Genomic DNA, 18,160 nt, shown 5'->3' on the forward strand with positions numbered 1-18,160 from the left:
TAGATGTGAGATTAATCTTTTTTAATATGATGTGTGTAATAGCAGAAACCAGAGATATTCTGTCTGTGATGAAAGTTAGCCAACTTAAGAGGGATGAAGAAACTTGGTGAAAATAATAAAGGACGTGAGACATAAACTTTTCTTGATGTACATTGAGAAATGTCTGGAAGACAAAGAAAGAAAAAATCTAATATTTCTGTGGAATATAACGTTATACCATCAATAATAATTGCTTTTATATAAAAACAAATATATAGATATATCTTTAAACTTGGACAGTTGAAGCAATTGAACATTTTTTTCAGTATAATTACTCTTGAGTTGAGGAAAAAAAATTATAATATTTTTTTTTTTTTTTATTACTTAAAAAGTCATTAGCCAGATACCAATATCTAAAAGAATTGAATGAATGAGACAAAAAGTTTTTATCAAAATGATCCATTAGCTCTCTCATAGATAATTTTTCCTATGGCCGCGATATGGCTGGCTATGCATTGAGTTAAACCACTAATTAACCTCATCAGCAGTCACCGGTTTCAATGAAATAGATAACGTACAAATCATTTAAGCCACAAGGCCTGAGGGAATTTCATTTGCGGATAAATTATTACACAAATTAATAATTAATCACTCGATAATCCAATAAATAATTATTAATTAGGATGATTCATAGCCACATGCATTAGAGACATTTATCTATAATTGTCTTTACTAATGAGTAAGAGATAGAGAGCAATTTTTCAAGCTTTCTGGAAGCATGAAGAATTAACAGCTTAGTTTTCTCAATTCTTTTGTTCTTTCTTAAAAGCCTTTGAAGGAAAAGCAACCAACAAGTTTGTCGTCCAATTAGAATATCTAGAAATTGCAGGAGAGAGATAATTGTTCATTCGGCGCCAAGATGGGCGTCGTCGGTGAAACCATCTATCTTCTAGATGTTCCTTTAGATTCCAAGATGAGTATGGGAAATGGGTAAGTAGGAAGACAAATCGCTTCACGCATTAACGACTCTATGACGATTTTCCATGTTATTTATCATGACAACAGTATGATACTTATATGAAGATGTTGATTATTACTAGACATTATGGTACATTATTCAATCAATCATCTAGCTATTGGTATTTCAGACGCAAATAAGCAGCTATAAAAGCAGACATATAATCTCACCTGGACCCGTGCCATTGGTGGTGATACCACCAAGAAGATCCTCATAGTTGCCTTAAGAAAGTCATCCTGATTTTTGCCGGCATCTTGGAAGTTTTCACTGGAACTGGTTGGTGTTTTTCGTCGGACTTTACGTCTGATACTTCCAACTATCCTTCGCCAATCTTGGCCAGAGTAGGAGGTGCTGGTGTTTCCGAGTGCAGCAGCTGCACTGAAAGCGTTAGCATCATTGCCAATGACCGTGATGGTACTGGTGGGACTCGGTTCCCTGCTGGTCCGTCGGCTGAGGCTACCGCGGCCCGAGTTGCTGCTGCACCCGGGGTTGGACACTGTGATACTCTGGTGAGCTTCTGAATCTTCGTCACGATTACCTTTTGAACCACTTCCACTACTCAACCTTCTTACAAGACTGCGTAATACACTTCGTCTTTGCTTGGTGCCATTCTCACATAACGTTTTCGCTGATGCTTCCACTCTACTTATTTAACAATCCACTTGATCAAGCTTCACTAGCTTTTATTTATTTCTGCTTGGTCATTAATAGTCAGTCAGTTTTATCATCCTTATTCTTTACATTGTCAAGACTTTTTGCATGATATAATTTTTCATTACTCTTCAAGATGACTAGGTAATTTTTAAGCAGATTGTCAGTTGATTGATGTAAAGTTTAGAAATATTGAAAATCGTAGATGCTTTCTTGTTAAGCCGATTGGCATTTTCTAGTTGAATTATAGAGGTATTCTGGAAACGATTTCTAATTTCTTATTTGAAAATAGAGCACCATCAGGCGCAGTGTGCCGAGAGAATAGAGTTGATTATATCAACCGGAACGTCGTCAAGAAGGATCAATTATTCTCTGATTCCCCAATGGTTTCCGTACTTAATCGTTTTGCCTGTCCAAACGCAGCTTCCTGAAGTTTATATAGGATCAGTCCGAGACAATTGCTTCACCACAAATATTTCTTATCGTAAAATTATTTACATATATACCCAACTACATGATAGCACAAATCAACATTATTTTTATTTTTCAAATAACTTGTTGGGATTCTAAGAAATTTATTTCTAAGTTAATTATCAACTTATACAGCTTCTTACTCTATATTTAAATAAATTAAAATCATAAATCACTGAATCAACCAACATCTACTGGCTTATTTTTCCTCACACCATGCCATGTATTACCAGCATACTCTACATGAAAATGTTAAGCTACTTATTTAGATCAATCTAATGCTAAACCAAGAATAGCGTTTGACATATAATTATTTAAGTAACAACAAAGAATAGAATTCTAATTAACATGAGCTAGTGCATAACTTCTATAAATAAAGACTAATTTTCCATTAACACTATAATTTGGTCGTTAGTTCTTATTACAAAACTTTTTGGTGATTCATGAAAATGAATTTACCTTAAGGTATTTCGCTTGTTCCGGGCTGTATCAAAAAGAAAGGCCCAGGATCTTTCGAGATACAATTAATTTTCGTAATTTTATTTGCATCCTTACTGGTCTATTTAGTAAAAAAAATCCTAAGAAAACATGAATCTCGATCGAAATACCTTATTAAGAGGGAATGGAATAAATGGTTAATGGTTGAAAACTTGTAACGAGATAATATTCTATCAAGAGTCAGAAATGTGGTGGTAGTGTACTTGGGAGATGATGGTAGCAAGTCAGAAATTAGTCAAGCGCAATCAAGGATTCGACAGTGCTGATGTGCTCCACTGCACTGATGACAAAGGCCATCTGACTTGTTAAGAGAGGTATATCGTCCACCTTCCAACAAAGCCCAACGTATATATAATAATAAAAGTAAGCTGTTCAGCTAGATACAATGAAGTTACATAAACTCTGGTCGTTAAGATCACAGAGATTTCGTATTATCGACGAGCCTTTAGTGGCCTTGACTCGGGGGTCGCGACGCTCGCTCGGTATCGATTGTTTCGTTCCTCTCTTCTAGATTACACTGCACGTACAACAATTGAGCATTCGATTATTCTCTTCCACGATTTCATTTGCCGATTTACATCAAATTGGATTTTACGCGGTACCTTAGAAACATAAAAAAGGTGACGAACTGTATCGATATTCTTCGAAAATATCCTATTGGGTGTTACGTCTAATCTATTCTACCATTTGCATACCTTTTTTACATTTATTTAAATACTATTTGTATTGCTGCAGACAAAATTCCGACAGTAAAAGTATTGATGATACCAACGTGTTTCAATTGCATTACAAAATAGGTATTGAACTATTATAGAAGAGATGTAATGATGCTTTTATATGCTTTTTTGGAGATTTATTTTTTTTCAAGTACAAACTTGGAGTTTGATGAAGAAAAAAATTACTCACTATTTCATTCAATCTTTCAGCATATTTTTGCTAAATAAATATTTTTTATTGATGTTGAATTATTTTCAAAAGAAATATTTTTATGTATCATTAGATTTAATTTTTTTTTTTATATAAATTTATAAAAAATATTTATAAGAGAAGTACTGTTGATGATTTAAGTTGAAAGTTAAGTGAAAAAAGGTGTTTAAAAGATTTGATTTATTTTTATTATTATTATTTGACAATCTTTATAAAAATTTCAACTTTTAATCTGTCTTTTATTTCCCCTTGAGGGTAGATTATTTATGACAGACGTAACTGCAGTTATGTTTGATGGAGAAGAATAATGTAATAAAGTGTGCATTTTTTGTTGTTTCTATTTTGAGAAAAATAAGCAAAAAAAAAAAACGTGAATCGATCGAAAATTTTCTTTGTTATAAATGTAATAAAAAAAAACGGATCCTGGAGATATAAATTTAAAATTGAAGAAAATGTGGAAATTATTTATCTTTATTATTATGTCAGCATAAAAACAAAATAGAACATTGTTCTTATAAAATTATTTAATCTCATTACTTTCAACAATACATTTTGAAACTAATTTTTCTTAAAAGTATGAAATGTCCTTTTCATCATGGCTCAGTGGTTTGGAATGGGACAAGTTACATAAAATTACCATAATAAGTATATTATATTAACATTTTTACACTTAAGAAAATAGAAACACGAAAAATTTAAATATCTACTCTGTAAAAAAAAAAAATAAACATTGGATGATTTTTCTTCAAAATTTTTTCAACTAATTCAATAATATTTGTCTTACTTTTACATATCATCAATTCTTCGTACTCTTTCAATCTACTTGTGTAATTAAAAAAGACAAATCCTTAAAAAAAAAACCTAACGAATCACGCACTCAGATAAAAATTTACGTCACGTACTTCTATATACAGACTTTTTATATATATATATCCGTATTATTTCTTTTACTATAGGAAAAGAATGCGGAAGATCCGCAAAATAAAATTTATTTCATACCTGACAGACTCGAATGTATCACGAACTACAAAAGAATCGCATTCTTTCCTCAAAATTTATTCCCATTTATTATCGACGATAAAAATAAATATATCGCAATGAAAATTATTTAGAGGGATACTCTCATCAAATCTACCAGGATAACTGGAGTTTAGGAATTTTTTGGTTGATAGAAAACTGTCTAGGAAGCTTCAAATACGATGATTGAATATTAAAAAGTCAAAAATAGAATTATTGATTATAAAATAAATAAATGATATTAATAAAATAATAATAATCATCACTTTGATTCATATTTTTAATTAATAAAGTCATAATAAAATTAAAATCATTCATTGAACAATAAATATTTGCTAATAAAATGTTGGTATTAAATTCTGTAATACAAAAGTTCCATTTTATTTTTACCATCAATATTTTCAATAAAATAAAATACATTAATACCTTTTCAAGTAATTAAATAACTTAATATTCTATCAATTAATTAAATAATTTCATTGATCAAATTTTTTTCTTTACTTCCACCAAATATCTCTATTTAATCTCAGAAAATATTTCTTCTAATGCAATGTATCTAAAAAATTTAAACTGACAGGCACATCTAGGTCTATCAATCAAAAATATATAAAAAAAAAAAAAAATCACTTGATATTACTTGACCAAAAAAAAAAAAGAAATCATATCGATTTCAACCATATATGCAGAATAGCAAAAAAAAAAAAAAACAAATTCAACCCTGAAAAATAATGAGATTGTAATTTCGTAGTTGAGCAGAGTTAATAATTGAATTAACAGAATAGCTGTGAGTATGAGTGTCATGGTGAGGAATCGTATGCATCATTTTGAATAGCAACGATCCGTAACAGTTGGGACTAAAATGTTAGGTGTCAGCTTCCGGTAAAACGGACAGTGGACTTGCATTAAATGCAGTGATGCAAGTTGTGGCGATATGCCATTACCCCTTAACCCTTTCCATATTTGCCACTGAAACTCGGCCAAGCGTATTTGTGCTATAGCACTACCGGTTAACAGTCACCATTTCTATGCTTACAATAATACTAATGTACACTATATCTATCTCTAAATGATTATCTTATGTTCAACATTAGCCTATCATTTTATTTTTCCTTCATTTTATTTTCAATTATCGCGAGCTTATCTCATTTTGTTAGCACGAGTATATGCACCACGCGCTCACTAACTGTTTATCTTTGCGGATACAAACGTCATAAGCCTCTAGTCCACTGTCACGATTTCGATCCAACTTTAATGCCTATAGTCATAAATACGTTATATTTTATGATTTATTTATAATTCGTTCTAATTTACTCTTCTTCCTCTGACATTTTTACGTAAATTCATCTTTTATGAATGAAGTGCAACGTTCAAACTCTATGTCCGATCTAAAGTGTTTCCTTAACTTTTAATTCCACTCTAGCTCGTGTTATTTCCATATTTTCTATCTACTCAGTTTTGTTTTCTATACAAACACTACTAAATTATTACCAACTATTACATAAGAATATTTATTTTTACTTTAGTGAATTTTTCGAATTAAATATGTAAAAAAGGAAAAAAAACTACGACCAAATTATTTGTTTTTTTTTAGCTATTGGTATTTTAATAATTCATGATCCTTACCCATAAGCAGCTCAAAGTAGTCAAGAAAAAATAAGCTTACTACTAAGAAGGAGCAAATTGACAGAAAGGTTTGATAAATTAATCCAGTTATTAAATAAGATAGCTCTGGTGTACTAATGATAATTATAATTATATTGTTTTATTAAATAAAGTCACAGTTTGTTTTTTTTTTTGTTTCAAAATTCACTCAGTTGTAAATAAGTCTGTATCATCATGTGATTTTATTGTCACCGAGAATTGATTTTGATAGAAATGTATATTGGCCGTAAACGTGTCTTTCGGGTTTAGGGTCGCGCGAAGAACTGGACTTGATGTCGGTGTGCTCTGACATCAACCCCTAGAGGATATACAAGGGTAGCGGGTTAAGCGCGCGCATAGCCCCCTTTCCCCCAACACCAATAACCATACTTTATTCGTCCTTTTGCTTGTATTACATTCAAAAAACATGACAATAATTAGTCAAAAAGTTTTAGTAAATTGACTTGAGTACTTGGTGGAGTTTTAAACGGTCTAATCAATTTTATAAATTACATTTAATAAGTCAAATAAATCACGTTAACACCTGCTAGTAAATTTAATAATCGCACACTATACATTCATATTTCAAGTTCAATGTAAAATATGTTGATATTTTATTCAAGAGTTGTTTCATTATTCGGGCATAAAGGGCCATTAAGAGTAATTAAAAATAAGTCATCTGTTTCATTTTCGAGTAATTATTGATGAGAATAAACTTGAGAAAAGTTTAGAAAATAAAAAAGTGGCGAAAGTAATAGGAAGATACATTTGAGAATGGAGATATAATTCTGGAAGATAAGCAATGTCACCGATATCTACGTGAATAATAAATTGGTGTGATAGCATTTTAAAGTCACCAGTTTATAGAGAATTGATGAGTTTTTTTTTTTGTTTTAATATTGGAGATATAAAATTAATTGTAATAATGAAATGACTTTTTAATAGCTCTAACAAATGATACTGTCAAGATAATTGTCCAGAAATGGAGCTAAAATATTTTTTATTACTATCATAGCCTTCACTTTTTGTTAATTGACTGTTAATTACCGTTTTTAAAAATGTAATTTCATTCCAATCAAAATTATACTCTAAAATAATTATTAGTTATTATAATAGGAATTTAATTTTTTTTAAAGTTTCATTTTTTTTTTAACTTTTAAAATTGATTCCACAACTAGAATGAATTTTATATCAAATGTTTCAATTTTATAAAATTTTAAAAATATTATCACACTTGAAAATAGATTACAATATATTTTAAAACATTTAAAATTATTCTTTCGTTAGAAATTGTTTCATTTAAAAGCTAGAAACAATTATGTCTTATAAATTTTCATTTATCGTTAATAATAACAATAATAAGGGTATCTAACAGAAAATTATCTTTTATTTGTTCACTTACCCTTGATTATTTATAGGCTAATAAAACCGAATTTTTATTTATTTACCAGGAACAAAGCATTCGAAGAAGTCGAGATAAAAATTGCTATAAATATTTAATTTTTTATGTCAACAGCAAGCAATTAAGGAAAAAAATTTTTATTATTGCTATAAACTACAACAAAACAAAAATAAGAACAAAATATTTTTTTAGAATAATCAAATTAATGATTTAATTCTTAATATAAACCAAAAAAAAAAAATAAATAAAATATTTATGAGCATCATCATAATAATTCTAAAATGATATAAAACAGTGGTTTTATCTTTGATAATATGATTACAGAAAATTGATCAATGAAAGTGTAGATGAGGTGTAATATAAAAAATATATTTCCGTGGTAACTGTTTCCCCAACGGAGATTACACTCAGGAAATAATCCGGATGAAAACGGAAATGAGAGAATGAGAAGTTTCTTCACTTTGGACCATACGATTTTTATCAATTATCTACAAAAATTGTCAGCTTATGTTTTTACCTCAAATTTTTATCTTAATACACTTATTTATATGTGATGAATTAATTTACACCATCGATACACTTTAGTTTTTTCATAAGTCTTCTGATCAATACCCTTTGACGGGATAATTGATAGCTTAACGGATCGATTGGTTGAAATGTTTGTATAGAGATGGAGAAGCCACGTGGCATAAAAATAATCGATAGCTTTAGTGGAGTACATTAATATAGGAAATTTTCCATATATTTCCAATGCTACCCCTTTTTTTTTATCGGCATACTTAGTTGTAAATAAACCTGACAGCCATTAGTATCGGCATTTTTGATAAATCATTGATAAAAATGATGAATCATAATTTCAGCTTATAGAGCGATAAAAATAAAAAAATGGAAGTGAAATATAAAATATCCAAATAGTCAATGACAATTGACATTAAATTGTACCTCTTAAAGTCCATTCAAACTAGATAACTAAGTCTATTTTCAAAGACTCTTACAATATTACATCCTTTTTATCATCAATTTTAAATCATCTTCAATATCATTTTCTCTAAATAACTTTCTTCCTTATGTGCAAAGTGTTATTTGCAATATTTTTATCTACGTCATCCATGGAAATATACAGACCGAAGAAAGGAAAATCATCAAGTCTTCTTCACTTATACAGTAAAGTAATAACAATAATAATATTTATATATACTTTTATATATATATGAATTGAGAAAAAGTTTTATGCAATACTTTTTATTGACATAACCCAAGTGTGCAAAGTTTAAAATACAGTGACAAATTCATAAACATGAAGGCCTGTATATTTCCCAGCATTGAGAAGTAAAATAGTTTACATAAATGAATAACTGAACTCACCGAATAATCTGGACGTTCTTTGGATCCGGATGTGCTGAGCCGTATAAGAGAATTTCGTGCACTCGCTCTCAGAATTCCCCATCCGTTCCAGCCTCGGCTTTCTCTTCTGAAACTATTAACCATAAATAGATGTAAACATACAGAGATATGCAACAAGAACATACACCATAATAACCACGAGAACATGTAGTAATAATAGAGAATGACAATGTTATATAAATTACTACCAGTTGAAGGATTCATAAATTGCAGTTATTAAAAACTTTATCATTCTGATTATCCAAATAAATGATAATTCTCTCTTCAAATTGTATTATCATTATTATATGACTATAGCATACATGATGGTTTGATCAAGAGATTATTTATTTTCATGGAAATAGAAAAATTAAAACAAAGGATTGTGTCACCATCACCAGTTTAATCGTCACTACTTTGATAGATATGCAACTTGAGTGATTTGTTATCCACCATATATCTCTCAGTGTAGTCGAATACTAGTGTGATTTATTGGTTGTCTAGAAATCTAATCAAAGCTGCTATGGTCACCTCATTTCAATAGTAAAATACAGTTTCATTATTACTTTAACTCCTTTCAAACAGTTTTTATTTTTCTATGTTGTAATCAATTTATAAAGTGTACAAGTATTTTTTAAAAATACTTCACTGAATACGAATTTTTTCTGCGATTATATAGATCTTTTTGATAGAATAAATAATTAAGTTTCTAAACTAAAATATTCTACAATTTTTAAATGACATGTACAATTTTTTTTGTATTAAAAATAAAATTTGTGATCTATTTATAAAAAAGTTGAGTCATTTTAATTGCAAGTAAATAGAAAATATTTTACTTCAAAAATTACCCTATCATTTGGGGTAGACCAGAGATATCTTTGACTGATAAAAAAAAAATAAAACTAACATTAGAGTAAAAATTACCACATTTTAGAATAAATTGCACTTTGTAAAAATAAAAAAAGTTGTTTATAATTCAATTAAAAATTTGTTTATAATTATTTTTTAAATTAATCTCTCGATCTCAACTGTCAATGTATTGACCTGTTTTTCCTACATTTTTGGAACCAACTTTAAATTCAATTAAATTAATTTATAAATTAATACTAATCCAGTTAATTCGTATTAACTGAAAAAAAGTTAAAGAAACAGCTCTGTTCTTTGACGACTGTTTAATATGTAATTAACATGTAATCAAAAAAATTAATCAACTTTGCATTCCATTTGCAATCTATCAGCATACATCATTTTTACATTGATGTAAATTAAAAAACTTTTATCTCATTATTATTTAATGATTCTCCCGCATCAATTGACAATAAAACAAAAATGATTAAATTTTTAAAATATCAAATGACATAAAAATAAATCACTATTTACCTACAATTTTATAGCATTATTTAATTAGTAATGATTAATGATATTATTTGAATTTTTATAAAATATTTAATAACAAGTAATCAAAAACATTTATTTATAATAAAAAATTTAATTATAGATAGGATAAGTATTTTTATTAATTACTGAAGTTTTATTGAAAGTTTAATTAAAGATAAGATTTTATCTTCATATAATTTAAGATAAATTAAATATTGATTAAAACTATTATTAAATACGGAATATCATTATATAAATAAATAATAAATAATTTAATAGTTTAAATTCAATTAATACATTAAAAAAAAAAAACAAAATCTATCAATGTTGCAAAATGTGTCGTTAAAAAGCAAAAAATTATTCCTACAATCCATGAATTCATATTTGAATATGATCAAAATATAACTCATAACATCTATACTGATTAATAATTCATTTTATCTCTCTTTTGCCGGAAAATACATTTGTATAAATTCCCTGAGCAATCATCAAAGAGTACTTTCTTTTTTAGATCGTTTTCTCTGCTGAAATGAGCCATTTCATAAAACAATAATTATTGACATGGAAAGAAATTCTTCATAAATACATTCCAACTTATAAAATAGGAAGGAAAAAACTAAAAATAGTTATATCTGCATTAATTCCCATGTTTGAATACTGAATGAAATCAGAAGAATTTATTCGATTTATTATAATATTTAGAGTAGTTCTGACACTTGAAATTTTATTTTATTCATGCACATTGTCTATATTCACCAACATTCCACTAAGAAAACTGAATTCCTTTATATAAGTTCTAACAACAATGTATTTGGAATTCAAGTTTGACTCATTATTTTTGAACAACGTCAGAACCTCCTTAAACGCCTCTGTTCTAGTAATTGGCATAAACATGCATAACCAATGTCATTTCATAGATACACATTCAGATGAATAAGTATTATGCTATTTACTTACTCTCGCAGTGGTTCCACTTCATCTTTGTCTGCGGAGAATTGTGTCAAAACTGGAAGGCTGCATGCTTCAAAAGGTGGTTTACTTAAGTCTGGAAATAATTATGAATTTATTAGAACAATTTAAATTGCAAAAATCAGTTGAATATTTAATTTTACGTAGATATTTGCTTACCTACAGAAGAGTCATAATGGTCACTATGTCGTCCATAGACAAACTTTAATCCAGTTGACTTGGATTTTCTTCTTGTGACTGTCTAAAACAGAAAAGATTTCTAAATTAATTTAAACTCAAGAATCTCTGTGTTGCTGTTACAAGAGCCATTTCATTATGCATTATGTTTTATACAATTTAAAATAATGAAGAATTGAATCAAAATTTTTTAAACATTTCATAAACTTTCCCATTAGTTTTAAATAAAACTTTCAGTGTTATTACACCAAATCGATAATTGAAATACTCTATTCTTTTGTGATATAATGTGCACTTAAATTCTACCATTTCGATATTAGAAGTGTTCTTAAAAGTATTTTTTATTATTTAAAGCAAAATACTTGAAAAGTTGAAATTAGCTTATAGTAATTTAGCATTATTTTACCTTTCATTTAAGAAATAAAAGAGAAGATAAATTATTGTGTAAAAGTTACCACTCGGGATTCATAAAGCGTGTTAATGTCCAAACTTTTCGATCTCCTGTACAACGGCTATAACAAGATATCTCGTTGACCCGGTAACTTGTCCAAATTACATTTAATAGAATTTTACTGAACAAGCAACTTTTCTGTTTCTGAAGTACCCGTTGATTGTCGAATTCAATTCACGTGAATAGAAATATTTGGTATATATTGTGTGTCTATTTTACTGACAACATCAAACGAGTTGAAGACAAGGATCACTAATAGATAGCTGCTTTTTCTGCATGAATAGTTATCAAAATTATTTTTTGCAAATATTACAAAAGAAGCACAAACCAAACAACTATACACTTATAAAAAGACAAGAGAAAATAAAAATAAAAAAGTCAGTGAAACAATTAAATTTAACAGAAAAACCAATAAATGTGTTATATAGTGAAAACTAGCGAGGAAGAGAGATAAGGCACTTCTGGCAACATAGTTACTACAACTCTCGTAAATACTCTGAAATGATCACTATGTGGTAATTATTATCGGTTTTCATACTCCAATAAACTAGGAGGGGGCATTAATGCTAACTTTTACAACAGTAAATTTTTTTATCTGTACAATACGAAAAAATTCTCATATGTTCTTGAAATAAAACATTTTTTTTTCTTATCTAGTGGAAATATTTTCATCAGCTTTAAGGACCATCAAAGTACTTGAAATATTTTTTTTCAATATTATTTTTCCATTAATTTTATCCGCAATAAAAATCTTAATTTTCTAGGTAGCAGCAAGAATTTAATCCTAAGATTTTGCCCTCAAATCCACCTTATCATTAACTTTAAAATGATAACTTGATAACTCCAACTATTAATACACTCCAGGATATTTTAATTTCAATAATTAATTAACGGTGCATAGAAATATTTTTAATTCACTAACCAGAGTATAGTGAGCATAAAGTATTAATGACATGATCAATTATCGAACCGCATAAATAATTCAAAAAAAATTGCTTGGGGACATTCTGTCCATCTATCTAGAAGACTAAATAATATAATAATATAATATACGGTTATACTGCCTATAAATAAAAATTGTATATCATTGACCTATATTTATATTATTTGAGTTACATCATTTGTTCCTTTTTTCTGAAAGGCAAAGTAACCAATGGCAAAAATTACTGCATTTTGCTATCCTACTGTTATATTACCACTAAAGAATTATTAGTCTAATTAAAGAGTACCACTAGTATGATGTTGCTGCTGATGGTGATGATCTACTTTAATTTAGAAAAATGTTCACCATTTCAAACACACATCGAGAGAGTGTGATGAATCATTTATCTTGAGTGTGACAATTAAAAATTACTCGACAGATAATTAAGTCATTTTTTAATCTTACATTTCTGCTTATCATCAAGAGGTTGCACATTTATTATGAACAGCAGAAAGAAAAAGAAAGTAAAAATAACGAGTTGAGGTGAACATAATACTTTTAAAGACAAGGAAATACTCTGAATCTTGTGACACTATTGAAATAATAACAACCATATATGGACTCAGAGATCATGAGAATGAAAAAATTTCCACAAAATTTTCAAGAGAGCTTTTATCATACTGCCAGAGATATCACCATCATGAGAGTGCATTTAAATACCAAAGATTTTTTGCTCTGTTATTTCTTCATGCATTCACACTTTTTGTTTCTTTCAGTAAAATCGTCTCTCATATAAAAAAATGCCACGATATGCCACAAAATATTTCCATTCATAATAGAAATCACATCCACCTGGTGTTCATTTATATTTTGTTGAAAGACAAAAAATATTCTTACAGATTTATCTTCCAGGAAACTGTGTGTTCTTGTGAGAGTTAGTGGTCCATTGAGAATTGCATCATCTTTGTGAGTATTTTGTCCAACTCCTTCATCCTTTGAATCAACTTCAGCCAAAGAACTCAGACTGTTGTACCACGAAGCATTCCTAGTTCTGTATTCAGGTTCATAAACCCGATGGAGATCTTTGTTGAAGCTAAAACTCCTGCGTATCGGCTGAAAACTACGATTAATCGCAGCTGGTAAGTCAGCACTCCCTCGAAGAAAAGCTCCCAATTTTCGTCTTAATGATGGCTTGCGGTCGAGCTTACAATCCCTTTTTTCACCATTTTTTTCACTGCTGTCGTCTAAATAACACAGATGGAAACATTTTTATGATTTAGCTCAAGATGTAGGTTTTGTGATATAATATCTTGGTTAATTACTATATACTAAGATAAGGAAAACCTTTTTTAATATCAACAAACACACCTGTGTCAGTTTTCAAACTGTAACTTTTACCATCATCATTAATAGTAACATTCTCCTCAGCTTTTAGAGTCTCATCGATTGGACAAATTTTACTTTTCCTCGTTTTATTATGTTTCTTTGATTGTCTTTTCTCCCCATCTTTTTTAAGTGTCATCGTTAAAATTGTCAAGCTTGATATATACACTCCTTGTACACTACACTTCACTGCACTTTCATACTGATAGCTTGACAATTACCGTCGTTTAGTTATCAAACCCATATATATTATAGATGAACAAGTAAATAGATACAATATAATACGTACTGATATCATCCAGTTTAAAGCATGTTATTGATATAACGTTTAATTAGTCACCCGTAATTCCAACACACATTGCTTGAGCTAGATTGTCAATTTGAAAACAACGACATTAACCTTTCTTCCCTTCTCATTGTCCTAAATAGATTATTATTTTTTGTACTCTGATATATATTTATCAAATTAATTATTATTATTATTATTACAATGATATTGATAAGAATAATAATGATTCAATTTTCAAGCTACCTTTCAATGTCATTACAATTTTTTACGTCAAAAAACCGTATATATGACGTGATGTTTGTTCAAGTGCTTCAAATTTTTTTGTACTAGACACATTGAAATTTTTAGGTCTATATTTAAGTATAGCATCAATAATCTATAAAAAACAAAAAAAAAAAAATAATAATCGTATAAATCAGAATTAATTTTTTCTACTGACATTAATGTTTTCTTTTATGCTCTTTAATGCATGATGTAATGTAGATTACGCATGAAAGATAATTGAATGTAAAAATGATATTTTTTCTTTCATTATTTATCTACACTGGGAAAAATAATCAAGTATATTAAATAACTTTTATTTGAATCGAGCAATTATGCCATTAATTTTGTATCAAATAAATATTTACTAGTATCAGTCAATTATTCATTTAATTACGGAGTTTGGGTTTTTAAAAAAAGTGTATTGAAATGAAATATTACTACATCAAAAAATTCAAACTATTATTCATTCATTTTGAAGGCATTTTAATTAAATGAATCAAAGATTAATATTGAAAGAAAAAAAAAAATACTCTATCAATGTGTGTAAATAAAAATGAGCATTTGAGAGAAGAATTTAAATGTTCGTGGTTATTCAGTCAAGGCAATTGTTTAGAGTTTTATCAATTAGTAATTACAATGATTACCAGAGAGCACTTGATAGAAAATTAATTTTCTCGTCGATACGAAGAAAATGAAAACAATAAAATTTTACCATTAAAAAAGACGATAAATAGTGAACACTAAACTTTGAGCCTATACTTCTACAAATGACTGACGATATGACTTTAATTCAGGGCCGACTGAAAATCCAAGATAGCGTCGTTATCGATGAATTTTTATCGTTCCAGGTGCAATGTCGTCGTCGTTGTCGTGATCATCATAACCAAAATCTTAACGTTGATAATTTAGATAAATAGCATATCACGTAATAATTATATAAACACTGAAAATATTCTGATCAAGAATAGATACTTTGATACAACACTTGAAAATAAAAATAAATAATAATTGAATATGGTCAGATAATCAAAGTGTGTGCGTGCACGGACGAATTACAGCTCGACTAAGCGAGAAATTGAAGATAGGTAACCGCGTGGATAAGCACTTGATGGTGATATGGAAGGAGACGAAGTTGAGTAAGGGGAATAGCATGACTGTATATATTTTCAAATACAACCATCGTTTTTCGTCTCTCTCTCTCTCTTTCTCTAACAGTAAATCGTACCACGATAAGAAACACGCGCGCATTCATTCCTTATTATTGGTAATCTCTACGTGGTATAAAGAGTTAAGTCAGTTTAACTGATTAATATAAATAAAGCCATTTACAATAATTACACTGCTAACATCAAATTAAATCAAAACATTTAGCATCATTTATCCGGTTTACTTGTACCTATTCTTTCTTTTCCTAACCTCCCTCTCCCTCTCTCCACTTCTCAAACTGACTCTTAAAAAAATCAATAATTTTTTTTTTTTTAATACTTGAATGACTTCTTTATCTCTAGGGTAACCAGGTCATAAAAAACGATAGGGTAGGCAATTTTTAGTAGGTCCTTTTCGTTTGGCCGTATAACTTAACAACTTGGCTCCCCCAACAAACTTAAGCCTTAGGCTTTCTCATTGGTATGAAGGAAAATCGATGATTCCTCGTGCAAAGTAAAGTACAACTGTACTATATAACATTGCATATAGTGCATTGACCCCAACAAATGATAAACCTAAAATTGATTTATATATATTTATTTAGATAAATTATAATAAGAGCTAATGAAAATAAAAATCCATTCAATACCACTACTAAATGAAAGCTGATGCTGTGATGATATATTTCATACTTATATACATAATCATAAGCTTATAATTCCATTGGTTGAATAAATCGCGGAGTAAAGATGCCAGAAAAAAGGATATTAGCGCAGGCGGTATTTTCCGCTTGCTATAAATAATGGTGACCCTCTATTTAGTCGACTCATACCTATTGTTCCTTTTTATATGCTTTTCTTCGCTTTCTTTCTTCTGACGCAACGTAGGTTTCGACGTAGGCGAATATGTAAGGAAAGAATGAGTTGTTGAGTTAGGTAATACAGTTGAACTCCTCTAATTTTTATGCCTATTTTTCTAACAATAAAAATTATGGGGTCCTCTGTTTAACATATAGACTAAACTATAGCAGATTGACATTTAATATATGCACATAAAGTAAATTACGCGGTTAAAAAATTAGAGAAGTTCAATTGTATTGATGTTGCATTTACTAATACAAGTCAATGAATCGACATTGTACTTGTGAAAATTAATCTCTGGATAAATTCATAGAAATACATCGACCATGTAACTTGGATTAATTCACGATAGATTTGGATGGATTAAAGATGAATATGGTATAGATGAGTATTAGGTTAGGTTATATAATAATCTATCATACTTTGGAATAGATCTAGGTATCTGTTGGAATTCTATATCTTTGGTGATTATAAATCTTTATTAAATTCAAAAAATATTGTTAGTGAAAGTAATTTAACGTTTTCCTTACGTGGCTAAATGACATTAGTCAGTTTTGAATAGCAACAGACGACTATAACGATTGTAAAGTCACGCAAAGCCGTCTCGTAAACACGTAGCATCGACCTCGAATTGACGCGCGAAAATCCTTCTTATTCTTAAAGTAGACAATGTTAGAAGGACATTCTCCTTCCATCATTTATTCTTGGAAAAATAAAAATAGCAGTTAGTGATAGTTGGAGATTGTTGTGCTAGATTGTCAATCGAATTTAATGATTAACTTGATTCAAGATGTCGCATTATTTATAAAAAAACAAAGTGTTTAAAATGTTTTTTGGCCATTCACTTGTGAGATTTGGCATTATAAATATTTATTTAATCAATATTTTTTTTTTTTTGCAGTGTTATTAGGTAATCAAGGTTTATAATGGGCATGGTATGAGTAAGAATTATTGTGTTTTTTTAACAAAAGACTTAAATTTAAATTTTGAAGTGGAATAACTTTGCCTTTTATTGACTCTTAAAGATAAACACTTGAGTCATACTTGGGTGAAATTCGAGTATACTTTATCGACTTTTTTTAAAGAAAAATTAATTATTCAAAATTGCACTTTTGTAGTATTTAATATAATATATATTTATTGTTAAAATTAAATGTATATTTTTTTTATTGAGTATGAAAAATTTTATTAATAAAAAAAAATTATTAGTACGAAGTTAACATAAATAAGATTATCTTTAGAGAGATTTATCTCGAGGTAATAAAAAATTTATTTAAAAACGATAACAAGAAATATCTCAAGTATTTCTAGTTAAGAATGAATTATTTTAATAAT

The 18,160-nt window shown here is 28.7% G+C and overlaps 1 protein-coding gene across 1 annotated transcript in view; it reads right to left on the minus strand.

The window, feature by feature from the left end:
- The window catches only part of LOC118068023 (pleckstrin homology domain-containing family G member 5-like), a 30,942-nt gene extending 15,163 nt beyond the window's left edge, over nucleotides 1-15,779 (minus strand). Inside the window, exons 1-7 of the mRNA XM_035085141.1 lie at nucleotides 15,532-15,779; nucleotides 14,799-14,931; nucleotides 14,252-14,687; nucleotides 13,781-14,127; nucleotides 11,493-11,574; nucleotides 11,322-11,409; nucleotides 8,970-9,081 (exon numbers count right to left, since the gene is read on the minus strand). Coding sequence (XP_034941032.1) covers nucleotides 8,970-9,081; nucleotides 11,322-11,409; nucleotides 11,493-11,574; nucleotides 13,781-14,127; nucleotides 14,252-14,405 — 783 coding nt within the window. The 5' untranslated portion in view covers nucleotides 14,406-14,687; nucleotides 14,799-14,931; nucleotides 15,532-15,779. The remainder of the gene's footprint in view (nucleotides 1-8,969; nucleotides 9,082-11,321; nucleotides 11,410-11,492; nucleotides 11,575-13,780; nucleotides 14,128-14,251; nucleotides 14,688-14,798; nucleotides 14,932-15,531) is intronic.
- Between the last annotated feature and the right edge of the window lie 2,381 nt (nucleotides 15,780-18,160).

The sequence above is a fragment of the Chelonus insularis genome, unplaced genomic scaffold (assembly GCF_013357705.1).
Source record: "Chelonus insularis isolate UGA/USDA-ARS -01 unplaced genomic scaffold, ASM1335770v1 contig_128_pilon, whole genome shotgun sequence".
Taxonomy (NCBI): Eukaryota; Metazoa; Arthropoda; class Insecta; order Hymenoptera; family Braconidae; genus Chelonus; species Chelonus insularis.